We start from the raw sequence: 25354 nt of genomic DNA, 5'->3' as shown, positions 1-25354 counted from the left end.
ATTACAAGAAGCTCTTATCTTTACATTTATTACATAAGGGGGAGCCATACAAATATAAAGGAAATCTTGAGTATGTATGTAGCTTTGGCAGCATCATTTGGCCACAGGACTGAAAAGCACCGCAGCTCACTAGAGCTCTTGGTATAGTTGCAATAAGTCATGAAGACTTGTCAGAAACTATAGCAATTTAAGTGGGGTGGAGCCCATGAACCAGCCTGATCATTATCCTGGCCTCTGAGATGGGCAGTTGGCAGCCAGCCTCCTCCAGCTTCTCGTCCAGTGATGTTTTGTCTGTTGAGTGACCAACTAGACAAGAACTCAGTGTGAGATTGGAGGAAGCCTAAAAGCTGCCAAAATGGCTCGGAGAACAAACTCAAGTCAACAGAGAGAAAGTCAACACATGTATGATTGTTTGTATTCATTCATTAATTCACATAACAAATATGTATCAAATGACTCCTACCTTCTCAGCTCTGCCCAAGGTGATGGGGACAGGCAGAGAACCAGAGGCACTTGACCTCCCACTGTCCAAGATTGTGAAACTGGGGTTGCAGGGTTAGCACAGACTGGGCTTGGTTAGAAGAAGCACGGGTAGGGGTTGTCATGAGAACATAGAGGAGACACATCTCACCCAAGCTCAGGGATTAGGATATTAGAAATTTAGAACTGAAAAGCACCTTCAAGGTCATCCAGTTTAAGCTTTTCATTTTGAGGACTGGGACAATGACTTACCTGGGGCTTGACTGAACCCCACTGGCCATACCCTCACCAGCCTCTTGACCCCCGTAGTGCGCCCCCCCTCACCTGGTCGCCTCTGTGACTATCGCACACAACACGGTGGCAAACCTAAGTGCCACAAAGATGCTTTGAGGCACACATCCCATTATTATAAAACGTTGATGTTTCTCAAGAAGAAAAATGCACACCCTGTGTGAGCAATTATTTAGGGGGGGGATATTCAGTGGGGTGAAGAAGCTCTGTTCTATTTCTTAGCTCTTAACTCATTGTTTCAGAGAGGAGATATTTGTTTTTCTCCACTTAGCATGACTTTACAGGGACAATAAGTCCATCCACACAATTAATCCGAGTTAATGGATATAAAAAGCTTGAATAGTCCAAAAATAGGTCATTTAACACTACATTGGGGAGAAGAGAGGCAGGGATAAACACCAATGAAGCATAGTAGCAAAAGGTAGCAGATCCACACCCAGGCAGCTAACAGATCTGGAATCCGACTCCAAGGCCACCACCTACCAATATGGCTCTGTAGACAAGTTACGTAACCCATCCTAAGCCTGCTGTTGTTAATGTCTAAAAAGGAAGATGATTAAAGCGTATACATTGTTGCATCGTTATGTGCATGACCTAGTTCTTTAAAAGCATTTAGCATATGCCTGGCACATAATATCCACTAAGAGAAATGTTCACTCTTACCCATTAGCTGATAACCAGAATTGAACATGTGGTCACACTGTTGAAATGTAAATGATAAAACTGACACTATGAATGTATTCGTATGCGCCTCCCCTGCCTTATCTCAGAAGGTACAGGAGAAGTATAGGTAAGAAAGAAAAAGTAAAATCAAACAGAGCCGGAAATAAGGCCAATGCCTATCCTGCATATCTGCCTCCTCACTAAAGACTGGCCACAAGCTTTGCTTAATGCTTTCTCTTAACCAGTGCAGGTAGAATGGTCTGGTCAGTTACACAATTTTCAGTGTTCAGTGCACTTGACAAATACTTATCAAATGCCTGCCACATGCTGTTCTATGTGTTGGTGATTCAGCAGTAAAGAGGATTCAATTCTCACCCTATCGTGATTGTATTGTTGTGGAGAGAAACAGACAATAAACACAGTAAATAAGATGATAGCATGTTAAAAGAGGATAAAGACCATGGAAATGGAGAGCTGGAAGTTTTAAATAATGTGGTCAGAGTAGATCCCTCTAGTTGGGATGGTAACATTTCAGTAAAGATGTTTAAGGGAGCAGGCTATGTGTGCATTTAGGAGAAGAATACAGCAGAGAGAACCAACAGTACAAAGGCCCTGAGGTAGGAGTAGGTCCGGGTGCTCAATAAAGAAGGCCAGAGTGGCTAGAAAAGAGTAAGCAAGGGGGAGAACAATAGGAAGTAAGACCAGAGAAGAGGCTGGAAGTTGATGTGGAGGGCCTTGTTGGGGAGCCATTGGAGGGTTTTGAGCAGGAGATTGGCATGCTCTGACGTGGGTTTCTAAATGATCCCTCTTGCTACTATATTGGGAATGGACTCCAGGGAGGCAAGTTTGGAAACAGAGAGATCAGTAAGGAAGTTACTTAAATAATCCAAGAACAAAATGATATAGATTAGATAGATTTTGAAGATAAGAAAGGTATTTCCTGATTGATTGGATGTGGGGTGTAAGAGAAAGAGAGGTGTTGAGGATGAGCTCAGGGTTTTGTTTGGGCTGAACAACTAAAGGATAGAGAGAGTGGAACATGTTAGCACAGGGGGTCAGGAGTTCAGCTTTGGACCTGTCAAGTTTGAGGTGTCTGTGAGACATCCAAATAGGCAGTTGGATTGATGAATCTGGAGTTGAACGGAAAGGTCCAGGTTGGAAATACAAATTTGGGAAGTTGTCAGCATAAAGTTGCTATTTAAAGTCCTGAGTCTGTAATATAAAGAGCAGAGGAAGTACAAAGACTGCATTTGGAGGCCCTCCAGTGTCAACACAGACAGATCAATTTCCATGAAACAGACACTGTCATTCAACCCACCCAAAGTCTTCACAGAGCCATGTTAGATCAGGGGTCAGCAAAGCATAGATGGCTCTTGGGCCAAATCACAGTCACTCCCTGTCTCTGTAAATGCAGTTTCATTGGAACACAGCCACGTTCGTGTGATTACATACTGACGACTGCTTTCACTCTGCTATGGCAGAGCTGAGTAGTTGCCAGACAGTGTATGGCCCATGGAGCCTGAGATATTTACTACCTGGCCTTTTACCGAAAAAGTGAGCCAACCTCTACTGCAGGTGAGCGCTGAGTAGCAGCTCGGTAGGGCGGACCACAGGTGCAGGGGGCATCGCACCAGTCTAGTGGTGCGTCTGTCTTCTGTATATGGTGCTGGCCTCACTGGACTCATACCTGGGATCCTCTTCCAGAAACATGCTGGACTTGGAATTGTCCTTCACACATTCATTTAACCTACCCCCTTTAATCATCCTTCCTTTATTTATTTACAAGGCCTTTAAATAGAATAAGAAGGATATCTATCAAAGCAAAGGCAGTGAACCCATGACCTTGGCCTCATTGACCCCAAGCTGAGAATTTCAAACCCCAAATCTAGCCCGTGGTGTTGTTGCCTGGATTATTCTGAGGTCAAATCTCATCCACAAACACACCATGTAGGTTTTACCTATGTTTTCCTAATTTGAGTGAATTTTATAGCAACTGAGTCCCATTTGCACAGAAAGAAGAGGAAAATCACTTAGAAAACAGAAAAGTTGTCCCCTTTTTCTCATTGTCCAGGCATGTTTTGGAGGCCTTTGGGGTTCATAATAAGGAAAGGCTAACTCTTGCAGCAGCAGATTCACTCATTCCAGTGGTCTGTCTCCCGGGGCTGGTTCCATAATGGAATGTGTCATGATGAGCACATCTGGGGCTCACACTAAGATGTCATAAATCATCAACTAAAATTACTCGGAAGTACTTTCACTTATTTCCTCCTTTTAGTCCTCTTCTCTGCATCTTTATCTCCCTTTTTTTAATAATTGAGTTTTAGCCTACCAAAACTATTCTCTAAAGATACATCTTAACCTAAGAATCAAAGAAATTCCCAAACCCTCTCTCCAGTGATTTCTTCATCCCGCAGTACAGTCTTGTCCTCTCTGCCCCATCGCCCTGACTTGGAAGTCAGGAGCAGTGATTTATTGTTGTGTATGACTGCCCTGGCAATTCCCCCACCTTCTTCTCCCATTCAGAGCAGGGTTCATCAAAGCTGCAATATACTAAGTCCATTTTACAAAAGCTGAGCATTGATAATAAATAGCTTTAGTGATCTGAAAGCCTGAGATGAGACCCTGGAGGCCTGCACAGGAACAGCTTTACAAATATACCAAGCTGTATTATTAGGGATGAATCTCCATATTATGCTTTATAAATGCTCAATTGGAACAGTATCAAATGACAAGAGATTTGAAGCCATTTGAGTTTAAAATATATATTAGCAGAGTGTACTGGCATACCCCATTAGATAATGGCCAGATCCTTTGATGTAACTTTTTAAATTTTTTTCTAAGTATATTTATTTATTTTGAGAGAGACAGGGACAGCATAAGTGGGGAAGGGACAGAGAGAGAAGGAAAGAGAGAGAGAATCCCAAGCAGTCTCCACACTGCCAGTGCAGAGCCCTTTGTAGGGCTCAAACCCATGAATTGTGAGATCATGACCTGAGCCACGACCAAGAGTCAGACACTTAACTGACTGAGCCACCCAGGCACCCTGATGTAACTTGTTAATTCTCTTTTTCTCACATATAAATAGGAGCAGTTTGTATGCAGAAGATTTAAGTTTGTACCCCTATTCCACACTTAACCTCTGTGAACTGTTTCTCCACCTGTAAAATGGAAATACTGCCCATTTACTAATGACACTGATAAATATTCCCAAAACATGAGCTATTTTGAGAGAAAACAGGAAGGGGATGAGCTAAAATGGGACAGGACACTAGCTGCTCATAGCAGACACTTACCCAGAGTGAGTGCCTTCCCCACCCGTGAACCAAACACCGTGTGGAGACAGCTTGCCTACAGTCCAGAACAGGTCCAGAGTTAAAATTGAAGCTGACAGATATGTGAGCCTTGACTACAGTGAAATATGGCCACAAGGAGAGGTGGCCTGAGGAAAGGAGAGAATATTATCAAAGCAAATTCAGTAATACCTTGTGTTCCTGCCCGGTGCTTATAGAGCATTTGCACTCATACTGTCCCTTGTGAGTCACAGCAGTTTCCCAGAAAAGATTCTTATCCCCATTTTACAGATGGGGAAGCTGAGACCTACATGAAAAATGAGTCATGGGCAGAGTTTAGGTTGAAACCCTAGTTTTCTGAGTTCTAGATCTATGTTCAAATCAATACTTCACCTCTACTGAGGGTTCTTCCTGCCCAGCATCAGCTAGAACAGCTCTAGCTTTACCAGACTCAAACACTAGGGTGCTACATAAAATTTCATATGATAAAAAAAATATGCTCTTTAAAGAAAGATTTAGAAGCCATTGTACTCTATTCTGATCTCTTTATGGCATAGTACATCTAAAACAACTTTATATTAGCCCTACACCAGATGCAAATAATCCTTAATTTATCCCATGATTATCCCAATCTCTGTAGGCTGGAGTCTGGGGAGATGTGTTTTTCCCATCTGTGAGACAGAACGGAATGCCTGTGGTTTGCCCAGGATATAGTGTTTGCTGTGGAATTAGTAATTACGGGACTGACCAGTAATGCTATTTGGTCGGATCGTAGATGGAGTCTATGAGTTTACCTGCTGTAGGGGGGAAATGTGACCAAACATTTATTGTCTTGGCAGAGTCTAGTGAGTTTCTGCATGCATTTATATCTATGACTTGTGAAACGGAAGAAATTTCTCGGGAGACTTTGGTCTAGAAAAACGTCACTGAAGCGGCTGGTGCTTTTGTGGGTATTCTGTAAATGTCAGAGAATCTATAGTGTTGTTATAACAGATAACCCCATCCACTAACTCTTAATAAATAATTCTCTAAAGCACCAACTTGGGAAGTAGTGGGATGGTCGTGGAAAGATGCAACTTGCACTTCCCTGCCCCATCTGCCCATAATGCCCTTTCTTTTTCTTTTTGTTTCTTACTTTATTTTATTTTTATCTAAATTCAAGTCAGTTAACATATAGTATGGTATTGGTTTCAGGAGTAGAATTTAGTGATTCATCTCATATATATGATACCCAGTGCTTATCCCAGCAAACACCCTCCTAAATGCCCATCACCCATTTAGCCCATCCCCCACCAACTTCCCCTCTAACGACCCTTAGTTTGTTCTCTGTATTTAAGAGTCTCTTATGGTTTGCCTCCCTCTCTGTTTTTATTTTTTTTTCCTTCCTCTATGTTCATCTGTTTTGTTTCTTTAATTTCACATATGAGTTAAATCATTTGATATGTCTTTCTCTGACTGACTTATTTTGCTTAGCATAATATACTCTAGTGTCATCCACATTGTTGCAAATGGCAAGATTTTATTCTTTTTTATCGTTGAGTAGTATTCCATTTTGTGTGTGTGTGTGTGTGTGTGTGTGTGTGTGTGTGCGTGCGTGCGCGCACACGCGCCACATCTTCTTTATCCATTCATCAGTTGATGGACATTCGGGCTCTTTCCATACTTTGACTATTGTTGATGGCACTGCTCTAAACATTGGGGTGCATGTGCCCATTTGAATCATTTTTTTGCATTCTTTGGATAAATACTTAGTAGTGCAATTCCTGGATCATAGGGTGGTTCTATTTTTAATTTTTTGAGGGAGCTCCATACTATTTTCCAGAGTGGCTACGCTAGTTTGCATTCCCACCAAATGCAAAAGTGTTCCCCTTTCTCCACATTCTCACCAACGTATGTTGTTTCCTGAGTTGTTAATCTTAGTCATTCTGAGAGGTGTGAGGTGGTATCTCAGTTGGTTTTGATTTGTATTTCCCTGATGATGAGTGATGTCGAGCATCTTTTCATACATCTGTCAGCCATCTGGATATCTTCTTTGGAAAAGCATTTATTCATGTCTTCTGCCCATTTCTTCACTGGATTGTGTTTTGGGTGTCGAGTTTGGTAAGTTCTTTGTAGATTTTGGATACTATCCCTTTATCTGATATGTCCTTTGCAAATATCTTCTCTCTGTCAGTTTCCTTTTAGTTTTGTTGATTGTTTCCTTTGCTGTGTAGTAGCTTTTTATATTGATGAAGTCCCAATAGTTCATTTTTGTTTTTATTTCCCTTGCCTCCAGAGACATGTCTAGTAAGAAGTTGCTGCAACCGAGGTCAAAGAGGTTGTTGCCTGTTTTCTCCGCTGGGATTTTGGTGGCTTCCTGTCTTACATTTAGGTCTTTCATCCATTTTGAGTTTATTTTTGTATATGATGTAATAAGGTGGTCCAGGTTCATTCTTCTGCAAGTCACTATCCAGTTTTCCCAGCACCATTTGCTGAAGAGACTGTCTTTTTTCCATTGGATACTCTTTCCTGTTTTGTCAAAGATTAGTGGCCATACATTTATGGGTCCATTTCTGGGTTCTCCATTCTGTTCCACTGATCTATGTGTCTGTTTTTGTGCTAGTACCATACTGTCTTGATGATTACAGATTTGTAATACAGGTTGAAGTCTGGAATTGTAATGTCTCCAGCTTTGGTTTTCTTTTTCAACATTACTTTGGCTATCTGGGGTCTTTTGTGGTTCCATACAAATTTTAGGATTGTTTGTTCTGGCTCTGTGAAAAATTCTGGTGTTATTTTGATAGGGATTGCACTGAATGTGTGGATTGCTTTGGGTAGTATAGACGTTTTAATAACATGTGTCCTTCCAATCTGTGAGCATGAAATGTTTTTCCATTTCTTTTGTGTCTTCTTCAGTTTTTTCATAAACTTTCTATAGTTTTCAGGAGATAGATCTTTTACCTCTTTGGTTAGATTTATTCCTAGGTATCTTACAGTTTTGGTGCAATTGTAAATGAGATCGATTCCTTGATTTCTCTTTCTACTGCTTCATTATTGTTATATAGAAATGCAAAATGATTTCTGTATGTTGATTTTATATCCTGTGACTGCTGAATTCATGTATCAGTTCTAGCAGTTTTTTGGTCTAGTCTTTTAGTTTCCCACATAGAATATCATGTTGTCTGCAAAGAGTGAAAGTTTGACTTCTTCCTTGCCCATTTGTATGCCTTTTATTTTTTCTTGTTGTCTGATTGCTGAGGCTAGGACTTCCAATACTATGTTACACAACAGTGGTGAGAGTGGACATCCCTGTCGTGTTCCTGATCTTAAGGGGAAAACTCAGTTTTTCCCCATTGAGGATGATATTAGCTGTGGGTCTTTCATATGTGGCCTTTATGATGTTGAGATATGCTCCTTCTTTCCCTGCTTTCTTGAGGGTTTTTGTCAAGAAAGGGTGCTGTATTTTGTCAAAAGCTTTTTCTGCATCTTTTGAGCAGATCATGTGGTTCTTTTCCTTTCTTTTATTAATGTAGTGTATCGCATTGATTGATTTGCACATATTGAACCAGCCCTGCAGCCCAGAAATAAATCCCATTTGATCATGGTGAATAATTATTTTAATGTACTGTTGGATTCGATTTGCTAGTATCTTGTTGAGAATTTTTGCATCCATGTTCATCAGGGAAATTGGTCTGTAATTCTCCTTTTTAGTGAGGTCTTTGTCTGGTTTTGGAATCAAGCCTCATAGGATGACTTTGGAAGTTTTCCTTCCATTTCTACCTTTTGGAACAGCTTCAAAAGAATAGGTATTAACTCTTCTTTAAATGTTTGGTAAGCATTTAAAACCACGGAAAGCCCTTGGAAAGCCATGCCCATGATGCCCTTTCAACCAACCGCTGTTCTCAAGGCATGCTATGGAATATATGTTTGTCCTTCACAGGGAACTAAAGGAGAAGATTCAGCCAGAAATCTTGGAGCTGATCAAACAGCAACGCCTGAACCGCCTTGTGGAAGGGACCTGCTTTAGGAAACTCAACTGCCGACGGAGGCAAGGTACTGTGTTTGGGACCACTCCACCCTCAGCTAGGGTGAACTGTGGCCCACTCCATGGGGCACGGATGCTAGTTTACAAGTAGGCTATGCAGCATTGTACTCAGAACAGGAATAGTAGTCCAGGTAAGATTTGACTACTGATGCATACCCAGGGAGAATCAAAGAATTACCAGAACACCCATGGAACTGTTGTTCAAGAACAACTAACATGTACTGAGCACTTACCATGTGCCAGGCTCTTATTTTAATGCATTTCATTCTCATGGTAACCATAGGTAATCCTGTGATTATGCCCAGTTCACAGATAAGGAAACTATAGCACTGAGAGTAAGTAACTTACTCAAGTAAGTAACTTGCTCAAAGAGCAACTTGCAGAAGAGCAAGGATTCATACTCCAGCAACCCTATGGCCCTTACTTTTAATGACTCACTCTGCTGTCAGGAGAGCTGGCACCTAGTGTTGGGTTTGATCTTGAAACTTCCAGCCTGAATGGCCCTTATTCCCAAATCCCAATATTGATTCTCTTCTAGGTATAAATTACTTTATTTGGAGATGCAGGTAACAGTGAACCCAGATGGGATAGAATCAGTTTTGATAATCTTGCAAGAAGAACTTCTATTGACAATTCTGGCAAGAATTGTCTCAACGAATTTTAATCCAAAAATATCTTATCAAAATGGGTGCCATTAGAGTAGTTCCAATAGGTGGGAAGCACTTCCAGCTTTTTTTAGGGAAGTGAAGTCCCACTATTTGCTTTCTTTTTCTTTTGACAGGCTGCTGACTGACAAGTCAACGTACTCCTATCATATTGTCCCACAAACAAACAGAAAGTAAAACTGAAAAATAAGATCTGGGGAGAGGTGAAGAGATTGAGGGACAGCCAGGAACAAGCATCAGAATTAACAGTTATACGAAGAACAGACACCAGTTACGACCCAGGAGAAACTCTGGCAGATATTTTTGAAACTCAGTGGATGTTCTGCTCAGACACAGAGCTCACCCACTAATGACAAACATTATTTCATATTTTTGCTGAGCCCATCCTCCTGGCCGTTTACTTAAATGGCCTTTGTGCTGAATGTTGAGTAAATTCAAACTATTTCGAATATTACCATTAAAAATCATATTAAAGAACTTCCAATGGCGGAACTTCCTCGAGGAATGAAAATTCAGGTTGTTCCCAGAGATTAAAAAGCTATGGCAGTGAGCTTCAAAGGGGGCCTCAGGGGAGAGGGCAATGGGCAGAATAATAATAAGGGCTGAGATGCAGCTGGTGCTAAGAAAGGCTCACTTTGGGAGAGCAGTGGAAGAGGGCATTTCTTGCATTGACATCTTTCTCACCGCATTCCTTGCATTGGACATCTTCCTATTCCAGGAAGGTAATGTGGCATGGTGGTAAGGACAAGAGACCTGGAGCCAGCTGAAATGGGCACAGTCCTGCCTCTTCCCCTGACCAGCTGCATGACTGTGGGCAGTTTCTCCATCTGAAATGGAGCTAACAAGGCCTGTATCCTGAAGTTAGCGTAAGGACAGAGGGTGATCATGAATGTAGCTCTTAAACAAAGGGTAGCTCCTACTCTTCGGGGAGATGGTGTAGGAAAAGAGCAATGAGCTGGTAGTGAGTAGACTTAATTCTAGGCTTCCCAACTCTAAGTAACCAGCTGGGTGCCTTTAGGCAGACACATGACCTCTCAGGGCTACAGTTTCTTATCTAATAAGTGAGAGAATAGGACTAGATGATCTCTTAGCCCAGTTAGCCAGAAAGTCAATTCCATGCCTGATCTCTTCATCACCTTTGAAAAACTCAATAGTGAGGACATATGCTCCCATAAGATGATTTATAAAGCTTTTATGTACTCAGCTTGGGCAAAGGACATAGAAGTGGGAGGAGGAGGGGAGAAGTGGCATGTGGACACAAACCGTCCAATGCCTCCACTGATGTTCAGCCAGGATCCTCCAGAACTTAATTCAGAGAAGTCAACTTAACCTTCCAGTCTACTTTGCCATGAGTCTTCCCTTTTTAGGGTAAAATTATTCTAGTGGACTCTAGAATAATCCTGTTTCTAGATATAATAATGACAGTTTTTTGGCTAAAGAGGTGTTAGTCTGTTATCTGAAAACTTGTCCAGTTTTCTAAAAATGACTTACCTAATGAACAAAGAAATATTAGCACCTAGATTATAAATTCATTAGTTAAGCTCCCTAGGGAGCCTGGCCATCTGTGTTTAATATAAAATCATCCTTCTGGGTGCAGAAAGGAAGGCCTTTTGGTGTTTGGTAAATGGATTTAAGCACAAGATCCACATTCAGCACAAGATCCTAGTCTGATGACTAGGTCTGTGTGCTTAAAAGTAGGGATTCAAAGCAGACTGTGCTGAAATTGGTTTCCTATCACCCCATCAAAACAGTGCATTTAGATTTACACAGATTAATGAGGATATGATGTAAAATCATTTTAATCCTTTGAAAGAGGTGTACTTCCACAGGAGCTCTCAGAGGGGAGCAGCCATGTGGCGTCACAGCTTAAAGAGCAAACACGCGGTGAAGGAATGGCGGCTGCACTCCCTTGAAACTTGTCCAACAGTGATTTGGATATAGATGAATTGATTCAAGTATTAACTTTACAGGGGAAAATATGAAAGAGTTTTTTGTCCCACAAAACTGGAAAGTGGAGAAGCAGACAGAGTCCTTTACCGCACTGTTTGACCAGAAGACCAGCGTTAATACCTACCCATAATTCTACCTGCCTCAGTCACAGCTCTGCTACTTGGTTAGACTGATGTAGATATTCACAAATCTGGGTTTCCTGGAATTCTGACCACTTTAGAACTGCAGTAAATCATGTGAAACACATCAAGCTGTATTCTTGTGCCTGCTTCCCCACTCACTAGCTGGGTAACTAGCTGGGTAGTCTTGGGAAACCCGCTAGATCGCTCTACGTTCCTATTTCCTCATCTGTCAAAGGATGATGGTTTCTACATCTAACAGTTATAAGGGTTAAATAAAATCCTGCATCTGTAGCACTCAGTGTAGTGTTTTACACATTGTCAAACATTCATTAGTGATAGTTATCATTAATTTTAGCTTGTAGATCCTCAGAATATAGGTTTTTCAACACAGATGGTAGATTGGCAATGGATATCACATGCCAACCTCACTCCATTCTCTTCCTGCCACAGAGTATGGAAGGCTCTTGTTCAGACTGCTTCACAATGAGATAGATTGCCTTGCTTCTGCAGGAGACAGTTCAGATGAAACTCCAGAAGTTGTTTATGTTAGGGCCATTATTTGCATCATGAGAATCTGCAGGATCAGACCTGCTCCCTATTTTTCTTCGATTTCAGAGATAGAGATTAGGGGCTTTCAGAATCACTCATGTTGCATCGTCTTGCCAAGAGCCCAGGGCTACACATTGTTGTGTCATTTCAAGAAATGACAACACGAAACTTTTGCTTCTCATTGAAAACACTGTCCATTTTGTTGGCCAGCATCCCTTCTCTAAGCCCTAGCATGACAAACTTAATTTGGAGCTCAGGAGTGACCAAAACATGTCCCCCCCAAGGAATTGGCAGACTTCCGCACTGCTGCCAAGGGTGATATACCTTACGTTGGTCTTTTAGCTCACCCAGAAAACCTAGCGGCAAGTGGTCTATTCATGCACAGAACCCCTGTAGGAGCAGGCTATTTCTTCCACTGTCCTTGATTGAAATTTTCTTTTAAGGCTTAATTAAGCCTTATCATAACTTGTTTTTCTAACAAAAAGGGGAAAATAAAAGCATATTTTCAAAGAAAGAAAATCCAATTGATTTTCAGGGACAGAGCACATTCCTGCAGATCAGAATAACAGATAATCATTGTTCTCGAAAGGTGGAGGGACCAGTAGTAGACAGGAGGGTTACCACTAACTGGAAGAACAGGAAGATACTAATATTTGTGAGCCAGATCTGTGAAAGGTGCATAAGTGGATATCTTATATATGTTTTACTCATATAATTATTAACATTACTTAACAAAAGAAGAACAGGGATCCCTAAGGTTCTTATAATTCGGCCAAGGCCACTTGGATGATGTGTGAGGGCCAGGTGCATAGCCCAGGTCTGTTTGATTCCAAAGTGCAGATTAGGCCAAACCATCTTTAAGAGGATTTGGGGCTCTGGAGTCATCTTCTGTTGTGAAAGGAGACAGCAGTCTCCAGGGAGGCAGAATTCTGAATCAAAACACCTGTCTCTTTCTGGAGATTGGTGAAATGAGGAAGATTTGAAAAGCAGGATGACCTTTGTCTGTATCTATGTTCATTGTCCTCCTTTACTGAACCAACAGAGGAATCTTGTATCTCATCACCATTTCCCTTTAAAAGCATTGCTGAAGTCCCTCGTGTTTTGTGACTTGGAAAGCTTCAAGCCTAGGCAGGAGGAAGACCTGAACACATTGAAGATGTTGCACATTTTAGGTTAACCTGAGAAAGCTCCAAAATCCTAAGGGAAGTGCTCTAAAAATTTATTCTAGTAAAGGCCACCTGCTTCCCAAACACAGGTCTCTCAGGATTCCCTGTGCCAGCAGTCACCGGCCAACTGGGGGCTTTGCACCCAAGGCAAAGATGTCACCCTGAGTCCATGCCAGAGCTGACCTGCGCCTCACTGAACTGCCCAGCATTTCACTTTCAACAGTGGTAGCTATTATTCAGCTTGCTCACCACCCCTACGGTCCTACTGGCCAGCCCCAAACATGTCTCCAGCCTTGATGATGAAGATAGATGATCAGTCGTACTGTTGGATAAAGCTACCTATGGCTAATTTAATTGAAATTTAATAAAATTTAATTCTTCTTTTCTTATTATTGGATAAGGATCTGTGGAGTATTTCCATCATTACAGAAAGTTCTATCAAGCAGTGCTGCAAGAATTACAGTTGTCAGTGGTTATTAGCTCTGTAATGATCTATGTGACATTGGGAATAGCTTTAATCAGCCCTGGAGACCTTCTTAGCAGGCTTGTGAGCTCTGAAACCAGCTTTTCTCTCATCCTTCACACACACACACGCACACACACACACATGCACACGCATGCATGCACGCACACGCACACATACAGAGACAGACCAAGAAAATGAAGTACAAAATTGTCTCCAAATTGTCAGTTTTTGAATTTGGGGAATGAAGAAATGGCTATTAATGTGCTAATACTCATAATTGACTGGAAGACCTCTATATTAACTCCTGTTTATTCTTTAAATGCTAGTAAACAATCTTTGATAATGTTCTCACTGCCTCCTGCTAATTGCTTCTAATGACATAATCCACTCATTCATTGCCCAGAGGGATTGAGGAACTAGTAACATCACGCTGGGCTTTGAAAAGAAATACACATTTTTCTTACCATTAAAGAAACTGCAAATCAAGCTGCTGCTGCCGGCTGACACTGAAATTGTCTCACGCAATGAGCCGGTGTGTTCGCTGCTCAGAGCTGGCAGCCCTGTTGTCCTTTACGGCAGCTCCACCTTTGAGACTGACACACACACATTATGATGCCTTGAAACCTTCCCAGAACTAATGACCCCAGCCTTTATCCTGAGGAAGATACTGGCACAGTATCCACCCATGTGTTTATGAGTCAAAACAGCTTCCCCAAGCCAGTTCAGCCCCTCTTCCAATATTTTGTCATCCTTCCAAGATTTCCTGTTTGATGGGGAGCAACAGAGCAATCACTTAGGTCGGTGACGTACCGATCTTTTTGCTCTCTACCATCGCAGTAGGGGACTGAGAAAGAGGAACTTCTAGAGGATAGGAGGGGAGTTAGCCAGAGGAAGGAGGAAAACTAGAGGAGTGTGGTATCCTAAAAGTCAAGAGAATTTAGGCCTCCTGGAAGGAGGACATTCTGTCAGTTGTGCACCAGCTATTGTTAAGGCGGGATTCTGGGTAGCCTTTTGTGTTCCTTTTAAGCAGATGTCAACGGCAACTTTGCAAAGATGGTTGCTTGGCCTTCAGGAACCCTGACAGACAGCCATGGGTCTCTCTTCGTTTCTGAATCAAAGCGTATGTTACACAAGAGACCTTCCCTGTCCCTGTTTTTCCTTGCAGTATGGCCAGAGTCCCTGAGTCCCTGTCCCTACTTCCCAAACCTGGGAAACAAGTGTTTCCACCATGTTTCTCTTACTTGCCACTAAGAACTAAGGGAGCCCCTTGCCCTAGAGCTTCTTGGCTTTGTCTCTCATTGTCTGCCTTTCACCCTAACAGTTTTTGTGCTGTACCTAATAGAGTGCTGCATGTTTTGTAGGCACTCTGCAAATATTCACTGGATAAGTAAACTTCCCTTGAAAGTATATGCAGCAAAAACTTTTGAAGTCTTATGAACGAACACAAGTTGTGCATTTTACTTCACAAGATATCTGGTTATACCACTTAAATTTTTTAACACTCACCAGTATATTGAGAATGAATGATCTTTGATCTTTGATTGCATCATACTGGCCCTTGGGCTTTAGGTTCCTACCATTACCCTTAGAGTTTATCCCAGCTTAAGAAGCCAGGGATCCCTGGAAAGAACCGGTTGGGACCTTATTCTAAATAAGACCTGTATATCCCAGTGCACAGCTAGCTCACTGACTCCTTGCTGGCTTTCTGTCACCCTTCAGTTGCTCACTTAGCTAAAAATCGCACCGCCAAGGTATCAGGGGAAGAAAGCTTCGTAGAAAATCTCTCCAGCTGGCTTTGGACAGTCACCGCAGGCTATGTAGGCAAGGTGAAAGTTCCCTTTGGGGAGGAGGAACCTCCACAGCCTGTCATTCAGGCCCCCCACCCCCTCACTATTGCTGCTCACGGCCAAAGCATGGCCTGCTCCCTTGGAATTCACAGTTCCTATTGTGAATTACAAATCCGATTCCCAAATGTGTTCTTCATGGAAAATTGATGATTACATGTTTGCCTAATTGAAATGACTGTGAATTATTCAGGGAATAACTTTATTCTCGGCCTTTGAAATACTCTCCCAGGAAAATGACCTATGTTGTATGTATGGATATAATTTTGAAAATTGAGCAATGCCAGATGTTTCCCTAGCCAGCAGATAACTTTTCCTTTCCTCCCAGATTTTTCCAGCAGAGTTCAGATTCTTTTAAATATGTGGATTGCCATATTATGAGTACATTCAAGAGTTCTCAAACCCTATTTATAGATGAGGAAGATAGGAATCCCAAAGGTGTTTTGCTTTTGTAGATCAAGTTGGGGCATTTTCTTTGTTCATTGTGTGGCTTTTAGTTCCATTTTTAAATCTTTCTTTTCTATTAAAAGAGTCCTAGTTAAAATATAAGCTTTGCAGTGAAGGCGATTTTAGATAGAAAAACCCTTTCTTTAAAATGTTGTGATAGCTTTCTAGTCAGAGCAGTTTCAAAGCAATACGTGTTTGTAGGCACAGTAATGAGGTGACTTGACCAAGGCCACCATGTTTGCCAACTGCATCATTGCACAAAGGGGCTTACAGGTCATAGATGCTTTCAACGTCATAGATGCTTTGTGCCTTAAGCATTTTTGACCAAGTCCCCTTGGGTCCTCATTTATCAATTTAACCAACACCAACTGTGCAACCCCCATGTGCCAGGCACTGTGCCAAGGGATTGGGACAGTGCAATTATGAAGACAGTGGCTCTCATTAGAGAGCTCTGGCTTCACACTGTCCAGGCTCATGAGTATCCTGAGTCCTCTTCTTCCATCAGTCATTGTTAGCAGTACACCTGCGAGGGCAAGTTGCCTAGGGTTTGTGGTAAAGAAGGGGAAATACTAAGATGCTTAACATGGGGGCACTAATAATCAAAGAAGACACTGGGGCATCCAAGAGGATGAGGAGAGTTCCTTCAGCAGTAGTAATCAGAGAGGGCTTCCTGGAGGAGGAGGCATCTAAGCACAGCCTTGCTTGAGAGCTTCACAAAGATTGCTGTCACAATTTAAATTTCTTATCTATAAAAAGTGTTTTTGCCTCCCCCCTACCTCTCAGGCTTATTCATTTTTATTACCTTGGAACACAGAGGAGGTTAAGTTGAGGGAGTTGTTTGTAAGTATGTTCCTAAGACCCTGGTCATGTCTAGTTCTTTATTTTTGTCTTAATTTTTTTTTTTATTTTTTGAGTTTCAGGTGTACAATATAGTGATTCAGTACTTCGTATATTACAAAATGGTCACCACAGTAAGTGTAGTTACATGTGTCACCATACTCAGTTGTTACAATACTACTGATTATTTTCCCTGTGCCATACATTACATCCCCGTTCTTAATCATTTTATAAAGGGAAGACTGCACCTCTTAATCCCCTTCTAGTCATGTCTATTCAGAGGACTACACTCTAGGAATTAGAGAGGAGATGATTGTGAATATCCTCATTCTTTGGATAAATCCCTGAATCATTTAGGTTATTTCCTCATAAACTCCACCCCTTATGTGTATCACTGGCATCCTAAAAATCCATTTGTTGATTAATTTGCATGTATTAGCCCCAGGGGTGGGGGTTCGGTATAGCAACTAAGATGTGGCACAAGTAAATTACCTCAATAGTTTTAAAATCTCGGAGAAGAAAGTGGAAGCAGGGGAGTTCCAAGAAAGCTGCTTTTTCTACATTTCCCTCCCCACTTTTGCCAGACCTAAGAGGATAGGGAAGGATGCCCATAATCATTATAAATACTGATGAAATGACGCTCTGGAAGCCACCACCGCAGAACACCTGCTGCCATTATGCCTGAAGGATTTAATAACCTCCCCAGTGGTTACCCAATGTATTTTAGTCAGGACAGTGCTAACTAAATATCAAAATCAAGAGGCCTATTGCCCAGGGCTCTAGAATTCCTTCCTTCCTGAAGACTTAAAATTTAGTGTTTATTTATTTTTGAGAGAGACAGAGACAGAGCACGAGTGGGGGATGGGCAGAGAGAGAGAAAGACACAGAATCCAAAGCAGCCTCCAGGCTCCAAGCTGTCAGCAGAGCCCAACGCAGGGCTCGAACTCACTGACCGCAAGATCGTGACCTGAGCTGAAGTCAGACACTTGACCGACTGAGCCACCCAGGCCCCCGGGATGTCGATACTTTTAGAAATCAGAATCACTTACCTTATAAATTTGTGTTTTTTTTTTTTCCTTCAGACAAGTTTTGGTACTGTCGACTTTCACCCAACCACAAGGTTCTGCATTATGGAGACTTGGAAGAAAGTCCTCAGGGAGAAGTGCCCCACGATTCCTTGCAGGACAAATGTAAGTGGCTCTCCTGTGTAGGAGGACTGAGTTTGGGTTGTTTGTTTCTCTTCCTGGTCACAAAATAGCACGCAAGAAAACTACCAGCCCAAATAAATCCACTGGATGTGTTTCATCTTGTCGTAAGTCCTGGCCTGAGCATTCTCGTCACGCACGAGACCCCGATGGACTGGGGCTTCGGGACAGAAAAGGGGAGGGCACAGAAGGAATGCTCACATATCTTTCCTGAAAAATGTAAAGCTGGGTTTCAGATGTCCGCTTTCACACTACTTCTCCAGTTGCTGTTTTAAGGAGCAAAGACAATAGAAACCTGACTCTGTCGATTGCCTTTTTCTGATGACCCAGAATAATTTTCCATGAATCATGTACTTGATCCCTACCACATGTATTCATTATAGTTTAGTGTATCCCATGACTGTAATGCAGAGCCAATGGTAGACCCCAGGATGGCTAACCTGCTTCAGAGAAGTAACTCAGACATTTAGAACATTTATTTATATTTTTTAATGTTCATTTATTTTGAGAGAGAAAGAGGGCACACGTGTGTGTGAGACAGGGAGGGGCAGAGAGAAAGAGAGGGAGAGAGAGAATCCCAGGCAGGCTCCACACTGTCAGCAGGGCTCAAACCCATGAACAATGAGATCACGACCTGAGCCAAAACCAAGAGTTGGTAGCTCAATCGACTGAGCCACCCAGGGGCCCCTGACACTTAGAACATTTATGATCAGTTACATTCTATCATCAGCTAAAATACATATCCCTGAAACACACATTATTTGTATTTATTTGCTGTTTCTGTACAATTCTATTTTAATGTGTATGTTTTTGAAGAGCCAGTAATTTGCCAGATTATTTTAGCCCAACACCAAACCAGGGTCCAGGTTCTTAGACAGTATTAAGTGTGCGAATTAAACCAAGTATTATATAAACATTAAAATACATAAGGGTGATACATTCGTTTGGAAGAAAAATGAGGTAAAATGAACATAACCTCAGAGGACATCCCAGTTAGAGAAATCAGAGTGGGAAAGAGTGAGAAAACAAATAAAGAACACTATTAAGTAGCCTTCAAAAGTTACACTGACCCTGCATAAGTCATCTCAGCAGGATGTCACAGACTGAATCCTTAGCCCCAAGCCCCAAGGTCTTTCCTCTCATCACCCCAGGGCCCAAGGAAGTCAGCTCTGTACTACCTTCCTTGCAGCCCATGGCCACCAAAGGCAAAAAGTAACCACAAGTGAGAAATTCCTGACACAGTCAGAATCTGAGCTGACATATCAGGTGGACAACCTAGAACATTCTCTCTTCCTCCAGCTTAGAAATGGAACAGTCTAGTCTTTGTAGAGTCACTTAGCTCAGAAAGCAAGCTTGTTTGCTTTCATAGGAGCACTGCTTCTCTGGCCCACGTTATTGGCCTCACTAGTGGAAGGTGGAAGAAATCTGAAGCCCACAGCTACAGCGTCTGGGACAGTGTCTCTGCACTGGCAGCATTCCAGGCCTCTGCCTATAAGGAGGACCCTCCCTTCAAGTCTCAGAAAGCCTTCCCCATTCCACCATGGACAAGCCAGGCCAGTGGTTCTCAGAGTATGGTCCTTGACCCATGAGCAGCATCTCCTGAAAATTTACTAGAAATACAGATTCTCCAGCCTCTTTTCCAGTCCTACTGAATCAGAAACTCTGAGGACAGGGATCGGCAACCTCTGTCTAAAACAGACTCTCCAGGCAGTTCTGATGCACACTCAGAATGAGAACTGCTGAGCTAGATACTGCCTGATAATCTTCGTGATGATTTCCCAAATTTGGCTTTACCAGTAAGTAAATATTGTAAAAGAACAAAAAAAAAGTTATTTGACAGTGGGTTGCCAACTTTTCATTTTGGTAAAAAAAAGTCTAGTAAGAAATAAGATCTAACTAAAATTTAATATCACATTCCTTTCATTAAAAAAAGAAGGGGGAGGGGCTCTTAATCATAAAAAACAATAAGAAAGAGCTGAAAGACCTAATCTTGGAATATAGGACAGTTACTTCTACTAAATTAAATTAGCTTTATTAAAAACCCACAGCTTGGTCTTCATTTTCCTCTCTTTGCTGTTCACTGGTGAAAACTTACTGGCAAAACTGCTTGTGAACTTGGAACTGTCCAGAGGCCAGCAATTTGGAATCACTGCTACAGTGGGGAAATGAAGAGTTAATGGTGACTATTGCTCAAAACAAACAGAATTTTGGGGTTTTTTTTTATGTTTATGTATTTATTTTTGAGAGGGAGAAAGAGTGAGAAAGAGAGAGAGAGAAAGCTACGGAGGGACAGAGAGAGAAAGGGAGACAGAGAATCCCAGGTAAGCTCCACACTGTCAGCACAGAGCCCAGCATGGGACTCAAACTCACCAAACTGAGATCCTGACCTGAGCTGAAATCAAGAGTTGGGATGCTTAACCAACTGAGCCACCCCAGCATCCTGCAACCAGTTCTATACACAGTCTGCCACAGTCTCATTCTTCATCTGACCACGAAATAGGGAAAGTGGTCTGGGGAAAACACACACACACACACACACACACACACACACACACACACTCAAACACATTTGCACACAGCATAATTCATTTTTTTTTTTCCCGCATGGACCAATGAATCAGCTTTCCCACTCACTGGACATATTATTTATTCCCGTAGTTATAGGGATATAATCCACTTCTCAACCCACATATAGGCATTTGATTGGCATTGTTTACAGGTATTATATGCAGCACCCCCATTCTAGCTGTTTCTGTTACTTAGGAAACTGGTAGCCCAGCTCCTAGAGAAGGTCAAGGGGTGGACAGCTCCTGAACGTTGTAGGGGCAGTTCCTGGGCTTGGCCACAAGTTGATGCCCCTACCCCTAGCTCTACCAAGGCCTGCACCCCCAGGAGCCCAGGGTAAAAGTAACCGGATATAAACCAGGAGTGCCAATGCCAGAGAGAACCAGCTTGCCAGGGTGTTCACAGAGGAGCAAGGTTAGAGCTGCAGATCTCTAAACGGCTTTTGGTAGTGGCCACAGAGTGATACTGGTCCTGGGAAAGGGTTACAATCGTCCATTCTGACAATGGCTCCAAAACCCTAGTCTTACCTTACCTTACCTCTGCAGCCTTTGAAATCCAGTACTTCGGAGTTCAAACGAGTTTCTCCATTAACAGTCTATCCATTGAAAAATAAACCAGGAATGCATACTTGTACAGGTGTATGCATGCAGGGGTGTGTGTGTGTGTGTGTGTGTGTGTGTGTGTGTGTGTGTTCTTGAGATTATATCTGTAGGCACATGTGAGCCAGGTAGGGGGTGTATTCACATAAATAAGTAAAATGAACCTGGTATGTGCTCGAGATGAGAATCCCCATCTTAGGAAACTAAAGTCTGCTGCTTCAGGCCTGGCACCTGGTTTGCCTTTAATTCCAATTCCATGGGCATTCTGCCCATCATCTTAGAGCCCTTAGAAGTCATAAACCTCATTCCACTAGAAAAATGAAATGTTCCTTTAATTAATTTCAAGTGCCTTGCTCTTGTCATGTACGATTGCCCTCTCTTGAGACCAAGGGGGAAATTGTCTTCCGCCCCTTGAGTTAATCAGTGCTGAATATTGAGATATTGATGAACCAAATAGTATAATTGAATCTTCTTGATATAGAGAGTGCGAGTAAAGATTGAGGGCCTCTCCTTGGCTGTCTTCATCCCTGAAGGTTTAGGAAGTCTCTTCTCATATTACTTTTGTTTGGCAGGAGATATGGCCCTACATCTCTCCCGCTAAGTTTACAGGCTTGCATCATCCTCACCAGACACTAGACTCCATTGCTTTCCAGCTGTGCCCCAGGCCCCTCAGTGCCTCCCTTTGAAAGAATCTAGGCCAGAGCTTCTCACCCCCACATCCAAGGGGCCAGAAAGAAGACTCACTCCCTTGCACAAGGCGATTAAGCCTATTACAGAGGGTGGGAGGGGCAGCTGAGACAGCAAAACAGAGTGGGCAATTTGGGTCACTGAAGCACAGTGAATACTTCAGGTCCCTTGATCTATAGAGACAATTTAACTTTGATTATTGGTAATGAGAATAATCGTGGACAACATTTATTGAGGGCTTACTATATGCCACGCACTATGCTAAGAGCTTTACGTAAATTACCCTCTCACCAACCTGGAGAGGTAGACATCATTGCCCTTGTTTTACAGTTAAGGAAACGGAGGTACAGAAAACGTAGCCGGGAAACAGAACAGAGATCTGATTGCAGCCATCCAATTCCATGGCCCAGGCTTTTCCCCACTACCTGTGCTGCCTCGATTAGAAGCCAACAATGATCCTGGCTCCTGCAATAGGACTTCATTCTTGGAGCAACCATATGAGTAGCTGATGCCATAGTTTCCACATTGCAGATGAGGAAGGTTAGGCTCCAAGAACTTAAGCCCAAAGTGGTACAACCAGTAGGTGGATCTAGAATTCAAAGCCAGTCTGATACCAAGGGCACAGCCCTTCCCACCACTCTGTGCTGCCAGGATAGAGATCAGATTCTTCATTGAACTGAACAGGGATAGGATCAGCCTGTCCCTCCTCTGAGCGTCACCACTCACCAGAGCGTCTATGGAGCTGTGTCTGCAGCAAGGGCTCATGGCTTACTAGCTACTTCCTGGGGTGGTTTTTGCCTCAATGTGGCTCTCAGTGGTGAAAGCTAAAACTATGTTGGTGGCCACGTGTGCCTTTTCAATTGTATTTTTGTTTTGAATCACAATTACAGATCCTTCCACAGATATCAGCAGTTAAAGAGTTTCCTAGAGAGTCTGAAGTGATAACCACATCTGGGGCTCTGTTCAGCATGATTTGAGGATTCTGACAGCTTCCAAACGTAGGGAGTAGTCATGACCAAGCAAGGGAGGGTAGGGTAGAAGAAAAAACAGTCCTAACTCTGTCCTCCACTAACTATGTGACATTGTATAATTTATTTCCTCTCTTGAGGCCTCAGTCTTCCCATTTGTAAAATGGTCGTATTGAATGAGATGATCTCAGTCCAGCTCAAACTGAGAAAAAAGGGCAGAAAGAAATGAGGCCATACCTCCAAAGATTTAGAGTGGACTGTTGGGTGCCAGCAGGAACCCTTTTGATTCCCATATCTCTGGGCACCCTTTCTTTATGCTGCTCCCACATAAAAATGCCTAATGGAAACACTAGCCTGACTTTGAAGTAATCAGGAGCCCGCTCCTGCCTCCTCAGAGTGTAGATTCAAGAGACGTGAGTCTGATTCTGCTCATGGGAATAGAAAGGACGGCATTCTAGCCTTCTGATGCCTAATCTTCCAATGCATCTAGAGACAAACTATGCAAAGAGCAACCTTTAAAAGCCATGCTGTATTTTTAGAATTTTGTGTTTCCTCTTAGCCATAATCCTGTGAGTAATATAGCAGCTTGTCTCCTTGACAGGGGACAATGCATATAAAAAACAGAATATGTACTGCCACAAGCACAGTAGAAAAGTGCCTTTTCTTCCCCGAAGCCTCCTCATTAGAGATTCTGAAGACTACTCCCACTGTAGACCTTTGTGTTACTCTTGTCCCGTTCCATATGATGGCTTTTCAAAGCCAAAGGGTAACTTAGTATTTATAGATTGTAGAAACTCTTTCTAGTTCGTTGACCATGTTATATATGATACAACAAAAGACTCTCTGCACAGTAACTGTGACTCAAACTCCATCTGAAGCTTGAGAAGGCTTTTGACTTAGGATGTTAACTCTTTCACAAATTCACTTCAGTGGCGGGTTTTCAACTGAAAAGTAAACACAGAGTCGACCCAACTTCCCAGAGGGCCCAAATGTCCACTCCTGGGGTAGTGATTAGGCAACCCAATTGACCACTGAGGGGAACAGGACTGATCACTGGTTATAAAAAATGGATCTCAGAAGAACTGAAGTCAGTGGTTGTGGTCAAAAGTAGGTCCGGGAATTATAGAGACTGTCTTTAGGAAGATGCCAATTCAAAGGGGCCAAACAGAGACAGGAAAGACATCCCAGGTAAAGGATTCTGCCAGTGAAGATAGGCTGCATTGCTGACTTATGCTGCGGGAACAAGTGACCCTCCAGATCACAGTGGCTTATGACGCTAAGAGTATATTCTCATTCATGTTACGTGACTGACATGGCGTGTGAAAGTGCTGCCCCACATAGTCACTCAGGGACACAGGCCAGTGACTGCTCTGCCCTCCCACAGCTGTGCCATCTGGATGGAATATATGGCTTGTTCAGTTTCTGAAGAGATTCTGGTGGACAGTGACTTTTTACTGCCTCTGTCTAGAAGAGAGTGGCATGCCGTTTCCTCTCACATTTCACTGGCCAGACATAATCATGTGGCCCCACCTAACTGCAAAGGTTGCTGGGAAGCGTAATCTTCCGTATATATGTCCAGAAAGGGAGGAAAGCCGGATACCACTCAGCACAAGTAATTTCTGCTGAAGGGATCTAGAATCAGGACTGCGGGATAAAGGAGCAGACATGGTGGGACAGATAGCAGGGAGTATATGCAGAGATTCCTGGAAGAGTTGATCAAAACCCCACTTTTCTCTGGGGCTAAAGAAAGTTCTCGGGGATATCGACAGATTGGAACAAAGTCTTAGGAATTTTAGGGTACCTGAAAAATGTTAGCTTTTTAAAAGGCCTTCCTGTTGTATCATTTTGGTATTCTATATATTTCATAATTTTGTCATCGTCTAAATCTCTCCCCCACAACCCAATTCCCCAATAAAAGCAGGGGAATTTTAATTATGAAATCTCTCATCATCTTCTCCATTAAGGGAGTCTAAGGCATTGGTTACTTGAAGTTTCTGCAGATCCTAAGTGGGCCTCTAGATTCACAGTCCCTTGTGGGACTACAAGATTAGGGATTGGAGAGGGACAGGTGACTTCACATTTTTTTAAGCTATGGTTCCAAACCATCCTACTGCCTTCCCTCTCTCAGGTGATCTTGACAAAAGTTTGAAATGCACAAACCCGTCTTTTATCTTCCTCCAAGTCCTGAGTAAGACATGAGATAACATCATTTTATCTAACTGCATTATTCTCCAAGATAAATACCGGCTACCATCTCCCTATCAGAAAGGAATGTTCCCTTTATTTAATTGAGTTTACGTTCGTTGTCTGTAAAACAGAGATGAAAAAAATCTGTCTCCCAGAGTTGTGAGAATTAACAAGGTGGTAGAGAGTGAGGATTTGGAGAGTGATTCTTCAGATTCAGATCAATTTTTTGTGGTAAGGTTGCTTCTCCTCATTATCCAAAACTCAGAAGCTAATAGCTTCTCAGAAGCAAAGCACTTGGCATTGTTCCTAGCAAAAGGGGTCTTGCCTAATATCAGGATTAGCACCACTG

General features: G+C 42.4%; 1 protein-coding gene across 13 annotated transcripts in view; it reads left to right on the top strand.

The window, feature by feature from the left end:
* The window catches only part of ELMO1 (engulfment and cell motility 1), a 734972-nt gene that overhangs the window by 691862 nt on the left and 17756 nt on the right, over positions 1 to 25354 (top strand). For all 13 annotated transcript variants that reach the window (XR_006716458.1, XM_045495324.1, XM_045495323.1 and 10 more), the window contains 2 exons: positions 8644 to 8756; positions 17877 to 17984. Coding sequence is in view for 12 of the 13 variants with exons in the window: in XM_045495324.1 (XP_045351280.1) it covers positions 8644 to 8756; positions 17877 to 17984 (221 nt within the window). In the remaining variant the exon portion in view is untranslated. The remainder of the gene's footprint in view (positions 1 to 8643; positions 8757 to 17876; positions 17985 to 25354) is intronic.

Source organism: Leopardus geoffroyi, chromosome A2 (assembly GCF_018350155.1).
Source record: "Leopardus geoffroyi isolate Oge1 chromosome A2, O.geoffroyi_Oge1_pat1.0, whole genome shotgun sequence".
Taxonomy (NCBI): domain Eukaryota; kingdom Metazoa; phylum Chordata; class Mammalia; order Carnivora; family Felidae; genus Leopardus; species Leopardus geoffroyi.
This window is presented reverse-complemented; position numbering and strand designations above follow the sequence as displayed.